Here is a 16,994-nt window from a genome sequence, read left to right as displayed (position 1 = left end):
ACTCTGCTCCCCACGCAGAGGATAGAGTTCATCGGGGCCGTTCTGGACTCTACCCTGGCCAGGGCCTTGCTACCCTTGCCCAGGTTCCAGTCACTGTCCGCCATCATTCTGCGCTTGCAGGCGGCCCCACTGATCTCTCTACGAACATGTCTGGCCCTCCTAGGCCATATGGCAGCCTGTACGTTCATGACGGCATATGCCCGACTCCGCATGAGGCCTCTTCAATCTTGGCTCATCGCGCAGTACCGGCCGGCCAGACATTCGTTGGACACAGTCGTCACCGTCCCTCAGAGGGTACTGGACTCCCTTCGGTGGTGGCTGGACCAGTCCGTAGTCTGTGCGGGGCTCCCGTTTCATCCGCCCCAGCCCTCGGCATCCCTGACTATGGACGCCTCAGATCTGGGCTGGGGGGCACACTGTGGTGCCCAGAGAACTCTGGGCTTGTGGACCCCTCAGGAGATGGACCTCCATATCAACATACGAGAGTTGAGAGCGGTCCGTCTTGCTTGTCAAGCGTTTGTCCATCTCCTTCGAGGTCATTGTGTCGCGGTGTTTACCGACAACACGACGACCATGTTTTACATCAACAAGCAGGGCGGCACCAGGTCCTCTCCCCTGTGTCTCAAGGCAATGCGCCTCTGGGAGTTTTGCATAGCCCATTCCGTTCACCTTTCCGCCTCCTATCTCCTCGGAGTGCGGAACACTCTAGCGGATCGACTGAGCAGATCCTTCCGTTCGCACGAGTGGTCCCTCCGTCCAGACGTCGCCCTCTCACTCTTCCAGAGGTGGGGTCGTCCCCAGATGGACCTCTTCGTGTCCAGGGAGAACAGGAAGTGTCGAGCATTCTGCTCCTTCCAGGGTCGGGAGCCAGGGTCTCTAGCAGATGCATTCCTGATCCCATGGACAGCCCACCTGTGTTATGCATTCCCTCCCATTCCGCTGATACACAGGGTTCTCCTCAAGGTGCGCAGAGACAGAGCTCGGGTAATTCTCATAGCTCCAGCATGGGCCAGACAGCATTGGTACCCCATGTTGCTGGACCTCTCAGTAGCCAACCCAGTTGCCCTGCCCCTTCATCTGGACCTGATCACCCAGGACCACGGCAGGCTCTGTCACCCGGACCTTCCGTCTCTGCACCTTACAGCATGGCTCCTGCGTGGTTGACGGGCTCCAAATTACGCTGCTCTACCCCGGTTAGGGAGGTTCTCCTGGGCAGTAGAAAGCCTTCCACCAGGGCTACTTACTCAGCTAAGTGGAAGCATTTCTCCTGTTGGTGTTCGGAGAAAGGTCTTCACCCTATGGAGACTCCCGTCACCACTATTTTAGACTACATCTGGTCCCTCAAGACCCAGGGTCTGGCGTTGTCGTCCCTCTGGGTCCACCTCGCGACCATCTCCATGTTTCATCCTGGAGTGGACGGATGTTCCGTCTTCTCCCACCCTATGGTGGTGAGATTCCTGAAGGGACTGGAGCGTCTCTATCCACAGATCCGCCCTCCTGCCCCTTCATGGGATCTCAACCTGGTCCTAAATCGGCTCATGGGTCCTCCATTCGAGCCATTAGCTACTTGCTCCCTGCTCTACCTCTCGTGGAAGACCGCCTTCCTAGTGGCCATTACCTCAGCTAGACGAGTGTCAGAACTATGGGCCCTCACAGTAGACCCCCCGTATACCGTCTTCCATAAAGACAAGGTGCAGCTGAGGCCACACCCTGCCTTTCTTCCCAAGGTGGTCTCAGCTTTCCACGTTAACCAAGAGATCTTCCTCCCCGTCTTTTTTCCAAAGCCCCATTCGTCCCGCAGGGAGCAACAGCTCCACTCGCTAGATGTCCGTCGGGCGCTAGCATTTTATGTGGACAGGACCAAACCATTCTGCAAGTCCTCCCAGTTATTCGTGGCGGTAGCGGACCGAGTCAAGGGGCTGCCGATTTCCTCGCAGAGGATATCTTCCTGGGTCACCTCCTGCATCAGGACCTGCTACGACCTGGCCCACGTTCCGATGGGCTGTGTGACTGCTCACTCCACCAGAGCACAGGCATCATCGCTGGCTTTCCTTGCCCGCGTGCCAATCCTAGAGATTTGTAGGGCGGCGACCTGGTCATCGGTCCACACATTCGCTTCCCATTACGCCCTGGTTCAGCAGTCCAGGGATGATGCGGCCTTTGGCTCTGCAGTACTCCAGGCCGCGACCTCTCACTCCGACCCCACCGCCTAGGTAAGGCTTGGGAATCACTACCTGGAATGGATATGAGCAATCACTCGAAGAAGAAAAGACAGTTACTCACCTTTGTAACTGTTGTTCTTCGAGATGTGTTGCTCATATCCATTCCACTCCCGCCCTCCTTCCCCACTGTCGGAGTAGCCGGCAAGAAGGAACTGAGGAGCGGGCGGGCCGGCAGGGGTATATATCTAGTGCCATAGTGGCGCCACTCTAGGGGGTGACCTGCCGGCCCACTGGAGTTGCTAGGGTAAAAGGTTTCCGGCAAACGTGCATGCGCGGCGCGTACACCTACCTGGAATGGATATGAGCAACATATCTCGAAGAACAACAGTTATAAAGGTGAGTAACCGTCTTATTACAGTCATCCCTTCCAGCCTTACAATCTCTGATAGAGCTTTACTTTACCAGAATAGGTTCAAGGGTCACTACCAAGATGTATGGATGTTAGGAAGCAAGAACATTGTCCTGTGGTGTGAAGTCGTGAACCTGGATGTTAATAATAGTTTGCATTTTTACAGCCCCCTCCATCAGAAAGCCTCAAAGACTGCACAAAAATCTCATGAATTAATTTTGACATAACATATTATTTGTTGAACATAAAAAGTTAATTGTGCCTTATACACAGCACAGCAGGAACTAGCCACTGCCCTCTGGAACAAAGTGAAGATGGGAGCAGGAGAAGAAATGCAGGAGGGAACTACCAGAATGAAGGGGAGTAGGAGGAAATAAGAACTGAGTTGTGCAGAGCTTTGAAGAGGAAGAAAAATTTACATTCTGCACTAAGGGAGCCGGAAGGTGGTGTGGAAGGAAGATGACTTTAGCTGCAGGATTTTGGGATAGAGTGGAATGCAGCAAGGTGCGAATCAAGGAGGAAGTTGCAGCAGCCAAGGCAAGACCTAACTAAGGCATGGACCAGCATCTCTAAAATAAGGCAGTAATTATGAGAGCAAAGCAATCTGAAATGTTCCCTGAGGGCCCTGGTAATAGAGCTGGATTCCTGCTGGTTTTCTTGATAATTACATAGTAGAGTAATTACACCCTCTTCTTGACCAGTAAATGTCATTCCATGGGTCACAGGGCTGGTAATTACTCGTAGCTGGTCTCCCCTAACACTTGGAATCTGTAAACCATGTGTGATGTCTATTGGTAATTGCAGGTTTGAGCCAGTTGCTTTCTTTGAAATAGTTTCTTGTGTCCCTGAAGTTTGAGGTCAGTGAGTCGATCCTCCTCCCTCCAATCCCAACAGAAAGTGCAGCCAGTCAGTGAGGGAGATGCCAGCTGGCAGCTTGCTCTCTGGTTGGGGCAGATCTACTCAGGAAAGGGGGAGCTGTTGGGAATGTGACTGGTTCTTTAGCTACTTCCATGCGAAAACAAAACCACTAAGGTATATCTGTATGGTGTCTGGGAGTGAGCCTCTCAGCTCGGGTGAAGAGACTTGTGTTAGCAGGGTTCACGGTAATGTGCTAAAGGTAGCTGTGTAGATGTTGCAGCTTGGGCTCTGAAACCTGTAGGAGGAGGGTGGGCTTCAGAGCCCCCCCTACCACCCCGTCTACATAGCTACCTTTAGCACACTACTGTGAGCCCTGCTAACCCAGGTCTGTGGACCAGGGTGGGAGGTTCGCTCCCAGATGCACTGTAGACATACCCTAGAAGGGCTTCCTAGAAGCAATGAGAAGCAGAATCTGCGATGGCTAACAGAGTGGTTCTAAATTCCCTTTGTCAGCATGTAGACATTCACTGTTAATTGCTACAGAAACACCGAAACTAGCAAGACTAACGTGTAACAGCTTAAGTTGCTGTGGTGGGGGTTACTTTTCCCCCAAACCATCAGTCTTTGCTGCTTGGGTCAGACATGCTGAGTTATTTCAGAGCAGGGATCCAGTGAGCTGGACCCATCTCAGAAGGGAAGCTCCAGGTGAACACCATTCCTGTACTGACAGAAGGAAGTGACTCTGACCCCAAGGAGATGCAGTCGTGTCCTGGAAGATGTCAAACTCCGGTAGCATTGTTCTGCAGGCTCAGGAGCACCCAACATAAGATAACAAGCCACATGTAGAATGTGCCAGACCAGATTACACCACTCATCCATTGAATCCAGTAGCCTGCCAGCTGGCAGTGCTCAATACCAATTCCTCCCTCAGAGGAAGGCAAAAACCAGCCAGTTGTGGTACGCTGCTAATGGGGACATTTCCTTCCTGACCCCTATAGCATTCAGCTCAGACCCTATGGCATCAGACTGGATCTCCCCACTCTTTGTATCCACCCACATTAGTGGATTCTCTGGTATGTTCATCTTAGATTTCCAAAGGGGAATAGGCAATGTCCTTTTAATGGTTCCATATTTACTGGCCATTAATCTCATCCTGTGGTGCCTATTCTGGTGGTGAGAGTTGGAGTAAGGAGAAGGGACTGCTCACATCTCATGAGACCCTTTAGGACCTTCCATCTTTCAGTCAAGCCCCAGTAACTCTTTTTCCCCCCAAGTCTTTGCAGTTACTCCGCCTGTTTGCTGCACTGCTGTGCCCCTTTCCAGTCTCTGCCGGGTGTCTCTCAAAGTGACAACTCAGCCAAACATCATCTGTTTCACTCTTTATTCTTCTGCCAACATAAAAATTACTAAAAAATACTTTACAAAAGATGCCTCCAACATCCCAGGTGAAGGGCTGGTGCTCGGGATAGAAATGAGCCCCCTCCCTTGCACACACCCAGCAAATCCCAATACCCGCTGGACAGGGGCAGGAATGTTCTAGGCAGAACCTTTATCAGAAATAGTAGCTGAGACTCACATCCCAGGGAAGGTGACTGGCTGCTAATCAATTTGATTTTGCTGCTATTTGCCTATCTAGTGACAAGCAAGTCCTGCTGTTTGATGAATGTCCTGACCAAGGAATGTGCATAAGGGGCTCAGAGGGAAGAGCAGCTTTTATACCTCTTGTCTTTGTCCAATTGCATAGAGACATTGTCAGAAGCTAATGAGTATTCAAGACAATTTGATACCAGCACTGCTGCTCAAGAGTGGTGCTGAGGGGCTCTAGAGAGAGCCCTGCCAGAGGGGACCCACTGGGATGGGGCAGAAGGGCTTCTGATGGAAGCCCAGCCAGGAGAGAAAGACCCTGCTACAGAGGTCTCACAGGCAGCAGTCCCAGGACTCCTAGGCACTGCTCCTCCCTTATTTGGGGATACTATTTTTGATGGCATTTTTCAGGGTAGGTGAGTCCTGTGGCTCTTTTTTCTGTTGGGCAGCGCTGGGGTTGGGGTTCTGGATGCTGCCCACAAAGAGTGGGATGCCCGTTGTCTCCTCAAAGATGATGAAGAGAAAAGGTTGGTTGAGGCTGAAAGTGGAGAGTGAACGAGACATCATGACACTAGTGGCAGCTGATGCCTCCACGCCATCTTCTGCAAGCTCCAGGGTGGACTGGTGCTGGATGCTGGATACAAAGAGAGGCTCATCTGTGATTTTCTGCAGGTCTGGGGTGGAAAACAACTCCCCGAGGCCTAAATAGAAATCAAATTGGGATCAAACAGAAGCCTATCTACTCACTAGTTCAGTGCCATTGGCTCAGACATTCATTCTATCCCTGTAGAACAGTGGTTCTCAACTTTTGTACTGGTGTCGCCTTTCACATAGCAAGACTCTGAGTGCGATCCTCCCCCCCCTTATACATTAAAAACAGTTGTTTTTATATTTAACACTATTATAAATGCTGGAGACAAAGCGGGGTTTAGGGTGGAAGCAGACAGCTCGCAACCTTCCCAGGGGTCCTAGCCCCCAGTTTGCGAACCTCTGCTTAGACTAGAGGAATAACAGTCTGTATCACTGTATACTATACACAACATCAGGGACTGGACAGTGCACCATACCCGATCCCATGCTAGGGAATGGGCAGGCAGAGTAAGGAAAAGTGCACTCTGGCCAGATTTATCAGTGCTTCCCTGTATGGATAGCTGCCAGTGCCAAACAAAACACAGCTTTCATATGGACTGACCATCTATCCTGGGGCTTTATACTGCTGCCCAAAGCATGGTATCAGGACACCTTCCACAGTGATGTCCCTAGTGGAATTCATAAAGCCTCCGCCATTTCTTCCTAAGGGGTGGGAAGCTCTGGTGGGGTATATTTTGTTTGCTGCTTGGTGTTTATTGGTTGGTTGTAGATTTTGTTTTTTGAAGGATGCTTGGGTAGGTCGGGGGCTTTGTGGTGAATGTCATTCCTGCTATGCTGGAAATGCTTTGTCCATGGGGAAGGTTCTGCTGCATTTCCTAAACACACTCAGACTCTGCTTTTGCCTAATCTCATCTGGAAGTCCATTTCACAACCCGGTCCAGATCCTCTTAACAAAGACTGTTTTGTCCTTAGTTCTCACACACTTCGTTCTGGGCTTTGTCATTTGTATTGTCACTGAGAAGCACACTTGTCTTAGCAGTTCATACATCCCAACATCAAGGGAAAATAAACTGAGGTCACAGGCAGGTGAAAGGTGGTCATAGCTGAGTTTGGAAGTGAGATGGAAAGCTGAAGAGGGGAAGATAGGGAGAGACAGCTACAGAAACTGCAGTGAAGAAGGCTCTCAGATCAACAGTGGCCACATTTTTTGGGGGTGGGCAGAGAAAAGGCTGGTGCTAAAAAAGCAAAGGGCAGGGACAGAGAGAAGAGTAAAGAGTTACAAGTTTGAAGTTGCCTAGAGCAAGGAGATCAGTTCTGAGCTTCAGTACACAGATAACTGCAATCAGCCCAACCCATTCATGCCATTCAAACCTCATCCTGGGCATTACCTAGTTGGCTGAGGACTTGGTTGAGTTCAAGCTGGTAATCTACATGCAGTTTGGGCATCTTTACCATGGTGGGCTTCTCCTTGGGGAAGCGGCTGTGCAACTTGTCATGGCTGAGGTTCACCAGCACCTGGGAGACGTTCCACTTAAACTGGTTTGGGACAATGGCCACAAAACTCATGTTGCCCTTAAAGGGAAACCTGGCTACCTGGAAACAAACCAATCAGAAGAACTGGTGGAACAGGAAACAACCAGGCAAAGACAATGAGGGCTCAGAAAGCGATTTGAACAATTAGCCAGGGGGAGCAGGGCAGCATGATGGGAATGGAGTGGCTGTTTATCCCAGGGAGACAGAGGTCAGACTGGAAGAGATAGTGCTAATGCTCAGATCCAGTATTTATCCACAAGACAGGTGGAGACCAAAGATACGAGAAAAGACAAAGGCCCCCCTGTAACATGAACTGCATTTACACTGCAGTGGCCCTGTTCTGAAGAGATCCTCCCATTTTTCATGGGAGAATTCCATCTCCATGTTGCTTCATTTCTCTCAGACTTATCCAAAAGGTCCATTAGGTCCCATCTAGTCCATCATCCCATGAATTTGAGGGCAAAGATGTTACAGCCTTTCAGGGAACGAAGGCAAAGGATGTTTGAAAAGAACTTCTGTGTCCTCTGTCTGTGAACCGGTATTACCCATCTCTTCTCGTAGAACATGGATGCAGTGGGGGCATTGCAGTAACAAAGGGATATTCCCGTAGCTGCCCAGCAACACCCCAGACAGACTCTTACCTGAACCTCCAGGGGATCCAGAGTAAACCAGCTCAGGGAATATTTCTGAGCTTTCATCATCTCAATTGGAACTATGAACTGGTCGTCAAGGTGGAATACATCTGGCCCAGTCTGGCTGGGATCAAACTTATGCCTCCAAAATCCTGTCCAAAACCATAAATTTATAATTAATCAAACTCAAACCTGAATGAAAAACAAAGGAAAGTGCCTGACAACACATCAGCAAACAGGTGAGTGGTGACTGGAGCAGGGAGAAAGAAGTGCCATAGCAGGAAGAATTGTGAGTGCAGGATGTCTTTATCCTCAGGAGAGGCTGTGTGGTGCGGTGGAATGAGCCAGCGCCTAATGGCATCCCCTCTCTGTGCCTCAGTGATGAGGGAGAAGACTGAAGTGCTGTGGGGAGGAAGTAGAGAATGCAAATGCAGGGTAAAATCAGTGATGGAGAAGAGAGACAGCTGCAAAGCGACCAGTAATTCAAGGAATGGGGAAGGAGGCCAGCATCAGTGATAGGGCAAGGAGCTCCTGCAAGTGTACAGGCCAGGCCCCTGACAGCACAAAGGTACTCAGCCCTCAGGGAATTAGAGGAAGACCAGGCTACAGTTGTGCTGGGCTGTAAGCTGGCCAGTACTTAGCAGGAGCACCTCAGAGCACCTTGCTGGGCACCTAATGAATTGTGTGCGACCTGGCTAAAAAGAGCAAGATGATGCACTGCCTCCCAGGGATCAGGACCAGCGAGGCAACAGGGACGCCGTGGGTTAGTTCTGGCTCCTGGGTCAGTTAACATGTGTAGCACAGGTGAGGAAGTCAGGAGGCTGCACTGTAATGAGATTTGAAAACTAAACAAGGGGAACTGCATACATGCAGGAGGAGGAAGAGGGATCTAGCAAAATGGGGAAGAAATGAAAGGAGATTCCACCTGGGTACATGCAGCCACTTCACCTGGAACCCCAGCTAGTCCCAGGGGGGAAGGCTGGAAAGTGGGGACTGTGGAGTGCGCTGAAGCTCACCTTGGAAGTGGACAGCATTGAGTAGGAGCATCACAGTGCTTGCAGGGAGCTGATCCAGGAAAGTGGATATCTGCCCTTCAGTTGCCTCCTTTATCCACTTGTTTATGGCTATGAGGTCATTTTCATTGTTCCCAGACAGGATCATAGGCTTTGCCCCATAGAATCGTTCCGAGTTCTCCAAGAATTTCTCTTTAACCTCAAACCCTGCAAGGAAGGAGCTCGACATGAGGTCATCTGGCCTTGATGAAACTCACTCAGCATGTCAGAAGTGCAATGTGAAGCCAGATGTGCTCACCAGATAGCAGGGGTATCCCCACAGGGAGTACTTCAGGAAACTAACAGGTGTCACTGTTCTATCAGCACAGCTTCTTCAGTCTGTGTGTGTGTGTCACAGACAGTTTTATTTCAGCAGCCACACCCCAGTAGAAATTCCCCATTCCTGGCTCTCACCTTTCTGCAGATAGACGCGTGAAGCTACACTGAGCATGGACCCTGTGAGCTGCCTGCGAATGCTGCTCAGCAGGTGGTGGAGACAGGGCACTGATTCCAAGTGCAGCGCCTCCAGCAGGCGTTTCTCCGTCTGGTTTGCTGCTCCTTAAAAGCAACGTCAGATTTGTGTCAATATCCAAGAGGTTAAGGGGCAGGTGCTCTGACCACCTCCCTCTGTGGCTGGGCATCTGATGTCTTCCCAGAGAGTCTCTGGTGGCCTGAGTGTAAGGCGTGAGCAGCACTACCACAGCACCTCCTGACTGGGTCCATGCTGTCCCAGCAAGTGAAACTGAGACCAGCCTCAAGTGAGGGTAACCTCATTCCCCTTAGTAAATAAAGCCAGAGGATTAACCTTGGCTTAGTGTTTGCATTTTGGACATTGGCCATGGGTGCTTCTCCTAGAGGGAATATCATAGATGGTGAAAGCTTGTGCTGTTTGAACCTAGTAATTTACCTAGTGCCAGCTGAGACAATGCCAGGGTGATGCTGAGGGGAGACAGGATCACATTGGGTCTGCTGGTCTCCATCTGGACCTCTGTCAGGAGATCGATAGTGAATTTCATCAGACCTTCTGCTAGCCTGTGTGTCTGCGCCTGAGACATGTCACAGCCTCTCTCCTGACCTTCTCCCTCCTCTTCAAAGGAATCAACTTCTTGCCCCTCCAGCACCTGCCTGTGCTCTTCTGTCCCGGTGACAAGATGGCCCTCTGAGCTTGTGAGGCCAGCCCCGGGGCTTGTGGTGCTGGTTGTGGTAGGAAGTGGCTGTGTAGGCCCATGGATGTCTTCCCAGGTGTCAGAGGTGGAATCCAACTTTGCAGCATTTGGCAGGGTCGGATCCACTACTGGCAGAAGAGTGGTGGTGGGAACTAACTGTGAATCTCCTTCTAAGGCTCCAGCCTCTTCAGAGTGCTGCAATGAAACAGAAGGAAGTTACATTGAGAGAAAGCAGGGAAACAGAGCTGCATTCCTCACTCTCTTACTGGGGCTGCAGGTGGCTTGTCACAGGGAGGGGATGAATGGGTCCAGTTCACACTGGTAGGGAGGCAGCATGCCTAGTTAGCTGGCACAGGCTACGTGCTCTGTGATTAAGCATGACAGGTAGTCATTGAGAGGGAGGCTACCCTGAGGGAATTGATGAGCAATCTGAAAGATCAGCACTGTCCTGACATCTGAGCAGCTCCTATTAGGGCTGCATTGAAAAGCAGAAGGATCAAAGTCCCCTGACTATAGCAGCAACCAGATGATGACCTATAGTAAAGAGGAGGAGGATAAGGGACCTGTTGCAGCCAGTTCCGTCTCAAAACTTGTGTGTATTCTTTGACTATGGAGTATTAGTGCCGAGGTGGCTGCTGTGTGTTGACACTGTACATCCCAGGACATGCTGTACATGCTGAGGTAGTGACAGCATCACCCCTTGTGCCTGGGCTGCTCGGCCTGAAGCAAATCAGCCCCAGCTGTGGCCAGTGCCCGCCTCCTCTCTGTTACCTGACTGGTCAGTTGTGCTGAGGGATCCCACTCCAGGTTCTCTATGCTGGTGGCATTTTCCGCTGCAGGGCCCTGAAGGTTGAAAGTAGTTATTCAGGATTTCACATTAGCACAAACTTGGAAAATAGAAAGTGCCTTATTGCAAAGAAAAGGGGCCAAGCCAGGGTCTTCCAAGACATTCAATCACTCTTCCTTGCCTACTCTCTTGATCTGTCCTGCCTAAGTGAAAAGATGGCTTCATCTCAGCTTCCTTCAGTTAAATATCTCTGGGTAACACCCTTCTCTTGGCACAAGGAGTCTCCTGCACCCCAGTTCTGTCTCCCTTCTTGTTCAGGCCTCCCTTTCCCTCTTCCGTCTGTGGCTCCAGCATCATCCTCAACTCTGAACTTTCCTCCTCTCCACACCTCTAGCACTGCAGATCTGCTTCACACCATCTGTGCAGCATTCTCTGTGGGTGTCACAGCCTCAGCATCTACAATGCTGGTCACTTCTTGGACCTAGCTGGCCCTCAGTAACTCCACCTAAATGACAAAAAACCTCCCTACAGAATAGCAGGGGAGAGAGCGAGACAGACAGAGGTTTCCTTGTGTGTATTTGAACAGATCCATGTGGCACTCAGGTAACACAGAGATGGGCACAGTGTAAGAGCCAAGACCCACAGTTTCAGACCCAAGCCTCTATTCTTTCTGGTCCACAGCTGGTAATTTCCTATATCAGTTTTATGACTGAATAATTAATTCACTTGCCAGTCTCTTTACACATCAGTTTCTGTCCCTTATATCAGTGATTTGCAACCAGGAGTATGCATACCCCTGGGGTACGCAGAGGTCTTCCAGGGGGTACATCAACTCATCTAGATAGTTTCCTAGTTTTACAACAGGCTACATAAAAAGCACTAGTGAAGTCAGTACAAACTGAAATTTCATATAGACAATCTGCTCTATATACTATACAGTGAAATGTACGTACAATAGTTATATTCCAGTTGATTTGTAATTATATGGTAAAAATGAGAAAGCAAGCAGTTTTTCAATAATAGGGTGCTGTGACATTTTGTATTTTTGTGTCTGATTTTGTAAATGAGGAGTTTTAAAATGGGGTGAAACTGGGGGTACACAAGACAAACCAGGCTCCTGAAAGGGGTACAGAAATCTGGGAAGGTTGAGAGCCACTGACCTATGCCATATGCTGGACTCTCACTTCAGGCTGGGATTTTCAAACCAGCATGTTGGAGTGAGGTTCACTGAAAGTCAGCTGAGCTGGCCTGCCCGACCATATTTGGGATGCTGTGCGTGTGGCAGACTCTGTACACAGGGAAGTTGGACAGCCCCATATTTTTGGCATGTGTTTGAAGGTGGCACTGGCAGGACTAGACCAAGGTGAGCTTTACAAATACCCCAGAGTAACCTCAGCACATCTTACCGCAGGGCTCTCCTGCTGGGCAGCGTCGTCAGAGGGGGGAGTCTCCAGCTCAAGGGCATGTGCCAAAGGAAACTGGAAGGAAATTAACTGAGTCAGAGTTGGGGGAAAGGGAAGAGGCCAGAGATGGATACCAAATAGCTTCCTCTAGGTTCGCATGAGGAAATCACTCCCCTCTGGCTCACCTCCTGCCATGTCCCTCCAAACTGGGCCAGAGACTAGCACGTCCCATGTGGTTCCCTTGGCTGACTGAAGCAGAGATGGTTCTAACCTCTTTGTAGAATGGATATAACAGAAGTGGAAGTCCTGAGGTGGGTGATGGAAATGATTAGAGAGAGATTGGAAAGACTGGGACTGTTTAGCTTAGAGAGTGAACAGGAGAGAGGGATGCAGAATAGTGGCTAGGATAGAAGATAGATTGAGCAATTCTAGATCTGCTCTCATGAGAGCAAGGAGGCAAATGGATGAAATCACAGTTCCTGATGAACTCCTGTAACTCACAGCCACTTGATACCATTCAAGCTCAGGGGTATTTATCTGGATCATGAGCACATCCACAGTCACATCAGACTGGATAAAGAAATCGAGGTCTATAAGCTCTAGTGTGTCAAGGTAGGAGCCAACAACTGACTGAGCGGGTGCTGAAGCAGCGTCCCATGGGGGCAGGTTATTCCACTGTAGTCTGTTTGGGGATTTCTTCAGAAGCATCTGGTGCCAGCCATTTGGAGATCAGCCTTGTTCTAATCCAGCCTGGCATTGCCTGCCCTGTTCCTGCCACTGCCCCTGGCTGACTGGGGTGAAGAGTGTGCTGACAGAGGAGATGTCCTGCAGGACGGGTGAAGGCAGTGCTTTGTGCCTGTGTCTTACCCCTGGGCTATCGTGCAGAGTGGACAAGCAGAGCAGCAGACCCCAGAGCAGCATCGCGGTATTTCTGGAATACAAAAGCTGTCAGTGACACTCACAAGCTACTCCCTGGGTCCTCTCTGCTCCCAGGGTGCCTGTACTGTGCCCGCCCATTATTACAATGAGAACAGCAACAGATTATGAGCCCAGAGGAGAGGAAAGGAAAGCAGGATCCAGGAGGAACAGACACAAACTGCTGGGAAACCAACGCAGGGAGACAGCAGCGGCAAGGTGAATGATGCTGAAGAGAACAGTCCCTGAAGCAGCTCTGGAGTCCAGGCCCAACACCAAGGCACTGCAGCCAGAGAGTTGACCAGGACCCAGCACTGATGCAGTGCTGTAGCTGTGCTCAGGAGTTTATTCTCCCTGGACACTTGCATTTCTAACCCCTCTCACCCTCTTTTGGCTGAAGAGCAAATTGCAGTTTCCTAATGATTCCCACATGAAATCTGTCCCCCACAACCTAGGGGGAGGCCCAGCTTCTCCACTCTCGCTCATGCACACAAAGCTGAGGATAAGGGATGGGCCTCTGGCTGACAGTCAGAGACAGTCCCAGCTCTGCTGCTGCTCTGTGCCTCCATGGGGGACAGTGATACTGACCTGCCTTTTAGGGAGCTGCAAGGATTCAGCAGGTGCTGCCTGTAGAGGGTTGTGGATGGGAAGTGCAACGTCAGAGCTGATCACTAGTGTTGCCCCCTCAATAGCTGGCCTGCAGCATAGAGCCCTCCCCTTCCCACCCTCACATAGTCCCCTTACAGGCAAGCACTGCCCCTCCCACTGAACACTCTTGTTCCTGACACTTGCGGGGCCAGGCTCCCTGCAAGTGCCTCAGGCATGGCCCTACCCACTCGCACTGGCCTACACCTCGCTGGGACCCGGTTCCAGCCCCAAGCATGCACCCTGGTCTAGTGGGGGTCGTTCTCCTACTCCTTGATCAGGTAAACACCCAGCACCACCCCCAGAACAGAACTGAATTCCTGGGGGGGAGCGTCAGTTTGCCAGGCAGTCCCTAGCTTAACCTGGAAAAGCTGGGCTGCAGCCCTTCTCCAATCATATGTGAAGAGCTGGAGGGCATTTCCCCCACCCCCAGAAAAAAATCCAACAGCTGGCCCCATATGCAACCCCAAACTCCAATCCCTGAGTCCCCTGACCCTCCGCTCATTGTTGAATTCTCCACCCCCCACCCACTAGGGAAATTTCACACTGTGCCCCCCCGCACTGGAGCAGTGCCCCCCAGTGTATTGCCAAATCCTCCCTGCTCCAAGTTCCTCTGCCCCTTACCTCGGTTTGCTAAGCATTTCTGTTGGTGCAGGCACCCTCTCTACCCAGCCGATGGCTCTGCATGGGACAGATGAAGCCCCTTGTCCAGCCCACGCTTGCCAGGCAGCGACAGGCATGACCTTCAGCACCACCCCTTATTTGAAGTTTTTTTCCCTTTCAGCAAATATTGACCCTGTACATCCGGTTAAACATTTGTTCTGGGATGGAGCGAATTGGTGTTTTTCTGTGGGGCTCTAGGTCGCTGCACCCCGAGGACAGCTGTGACCCTGATTTTACCAGCTTATGTTACTCCTGAAAGTCCAAGAGTAGAAGTAACAAGTGGAATCTTTTGTCTAATTGAGTCTCTCCCCCTTTGTGCCTGTGGGGGAGTGCAGAACCTTTACACCTGGCCACAAATGGGAGAGCCAAGGTTTGGGATTTAATGGCTTTTGGGTTCCTCTCACTGCCACTATTCCTAGAGTTTTCTGTGTGAGAAACTTCAGCTTGCTAGTCTATCTATCCCAGCCTCTCCTCCTGCTGCAGAAAACATGGGATGTAGCCCTTTGACACATGGCCAGGGCCCAAGTTGCTGGCTGCAGTGTGTCCAAGCAGGAAGCAGAGTGGCCTCAGCTTGGACTTAGCTGACACCCTCTGGGCCATGCCACACATCATGAAGGCAGCAGCAGATTCATGCCTAGAAGAGTTGTGTTTCCCCACCAGCAACAGTGTTGTGAGCCCAGACACGCACACCAGAAAAGCCCCGACTCCAACATGGCAGGATAGTCTGATGGGAAGGGCACAATCCTGGGTTCCATCCTGGCGCTCTCACTGGTTCGCTATAACCTTGGGCTGAGCTTGCCCTCTGTACAGTGGAGATAATGATCCTCATCTGTCTCTGGGGGTGATGCGGCCTCATGCATTACTATCACTGTTGGACTAGAGTGCTAGAGGGGTGGAGAATTTGAATGGGACCATAGGGCCTGAGCCAGGGCTGTGCTAGCTGAGTCTAGGCTTAGAGCCTTCGAGCGAGGGCAGGAGGGCTGCTGTCCCCTCCCCACACACATACACCCTGGAGTAGGTCCTGGCCCCTGCAGTGACTACAGGAAGAAGCCTTAAGAGGTTGGGGAGCGTAGAACAGGTGAAAACAAGACAGGCCTGAAAACTGTCACCAAAGACTGTTTTGGAACGAGTCAGTGTTCTGTTGGGAAGCTGCTTTGAAAGGCCAGGGAGGGGGAAAGGTGCTCTAGAACATACTGAGGTAGAAGTTCGATACAAGGGTCAGCAGTACAACCTACTCCAAGTTGGCAAGGCAGAGGGCTGCTCAACGGCACCCCTTCTGTCAGTGCAGCCTACATGAGGAGAGCTGGCTTGGTTCTTTTCAAGTCACTTCTCAAAGCAGAGAAACTGTTGGCTGCAGAGTAGTCACTTTGCAACCCTCTCCAACAACCCCATTTCCCTCAAACACAACCACACAGCACCTCCACCATCCAGCTACACCCCCTGCCTTTCTCCCAAACACACACAACATGCAGCACCCATTTCCACCCATAGACTAATAGATTCCAAAGCCAGCAGGGACTGTTGTGATCATCGAGCCTGACCTCCTGTATAACACAGCCCAGATAACTGCCTCCTAATAATTCCTAGAGCAGAGCTGTTAGAAAAAAATTCAACGTTGATTTAAAAATTTGTAGTGATGGAGAATCTACCACCAACCTTGGTAAATTGTTCCAATGCTTAATTACTCTCATTGTTAACATTTTCCAACTTATTTATAGTCTGAATTTGTCTCACTTCAACTTCCACCATTGGCTCATGTTAGACCTCTCTCTACTAGACTGAAGAGCCCATGGTTAAATATTTGTTCCCCAAGTAGGTCCTTATAAACTATAATTAAGTCAGCCCTTAACCTTCTTTTTGTGAAGCTAAATAGAGTGAGTGCCTTGAGTCTATCCCTATAAGACACGTTCGTTAATCCTTCTTGTGGCTCTTCTCTGACCTTTCCAGTTTATCAACATCCCTCTCGAGTTGTGGGCATCAGAACTGGACACAGGATTCCAGCCGTGGTCACACCAGTGCCAAATACAGAGGTAAAACAACTTCCCTGCTCTTACTCAGGATTCCCGTTTAGGCATCCCAGGATCACATTAACTCTTTTGGCCACAGCATTACATGGGGAGCCATATTCAGCTGAATAGCCGCCACGACCCCCAAATCTTTTTCACTCACTGCTTCCCAGGATAGAGTCCCCCATCCCATAAGTATGGCCTACATTCTGTGTTCCCAGATGTGTACATTGACATGAACCCATATCAAAACACATATTGTTTGCTTGCGGCCAGTTTACCAAGCGATGTAGATCACTCTGAAACAGTGACTTATCCTCTTCGTTATTTACCATTCCTCCAATTTTTGTGTCTTCTGCAAATTTGATCAGAAGTGATTTTGTGTTTCCAAGTCACAGATAAGGATGTTAAATAGTGTAGGGCTAAGAACCAATCCCTGTGGGACCCCACTGGAAACACACCCACTTGATAGCAAATCTCCATTTACAGTTACATTTTGAGACCTATCAATTAGCCAGTTTTTAATGTTTAAAATGTACCATGTTAATTTTATATTGTTCTATTTTTAATCAAAATGTCACGCAGTAC

General features: G+C 50.3%; 2 protein-coding genes across 5 annotated transcripts in view; one reads left to right on the top strand and one right to left on the bottom strand.

Annotated features, from left to right (window-relative positions):
- The window catches only part of LOC115636335 (protein ABHD15-like), a 575,307-nt gene that overhangs the window by 534,067 nt on the left and 24,246 nt on the right, over window positions 1-16,994 (top strand). The window contains exon 1 of one of the 4 annotated variants that reach the window (XM_030536291.1): window positions 16,348-16,430. The exons of the other annotated variants lie outside the window; for them this stretch is intronic. The gene's annotated coding sequence lies outside the window, so the exon portion shown is untranslated. Of the gene's footprint in view, window positions 1-16,347; window positions 16,431-16,994 lie in introns of those variants that run through there. 4 annotated transcript variants of the gene reach the window in all.
- Window positions 2,866-16,043, bottom strand: SERPINF2 (serpin family F member 2). The gene is made up of 10 exons (XM_030536301.1): window positions 14,362-16,043; window positions 13,045-13,108; window positions 12,181-12,252; window positions 10,759-10,830; window positions 9,729-10,182; window positions 9,236-9,379; window positions 8,786-8,989; window positions 7,779-7,921; window positions 6,993-7,197; window positions 2,866-5,714 (listed from the first exon to the last, which is right to left on the bottom strand). Exons 1-10 carry the CDS (start codon window positions 14,475-14,477, stop codon window positions 5,389-5,391), a joined length of 1,800 nt encoding a protein of 599 aa, XP_030392161.1. The 5' UTR covers window positions 14,478-16,043; the 3' UTR covers window positions 2,866-5,388.

This window comes from Gopherus evgoodei, chromosome 17 (assembly GCF_007399415.2).
Source record: "Gopherus evgoodei ecotype Sinaloan lineage chromosome 17, rGopEvg1_v1.p, whole genome shotgun sequence".
Lineage (NCBI taxonomy): Eukaryota > Metazoa > Chordata > Testudines > Testudinidae > Gopherus > Gopherus evgoodei.
This window is presented reverse-complemented; position numbering and strand designations above follow the sequence as displayed.

Coding starts and splice junctions, on each gene's coding strand:
- SERPINF2 (XM_030536301.1), bottom strand. CDS start 14,477: ATGCCTGTCGCTGCCTGGCAAGCGTGGGCTGGACAAGGGGCTTCATCT. Junction 8,990..9,235: donor ACGCGTCTATCTGCAGAAAG/GTGAGAGCCAGG, acceptor CCTTCCTTGCAG/GGTTTGAGGTTAAAGAGAAA. Junction 7,922..8,785: donor CAATGCTGTCCACTTCCAAG/GTGAGCTTCAGC, acceptor GGTTTTGGACAG/GATTTTGGAGGCATAAGTTT.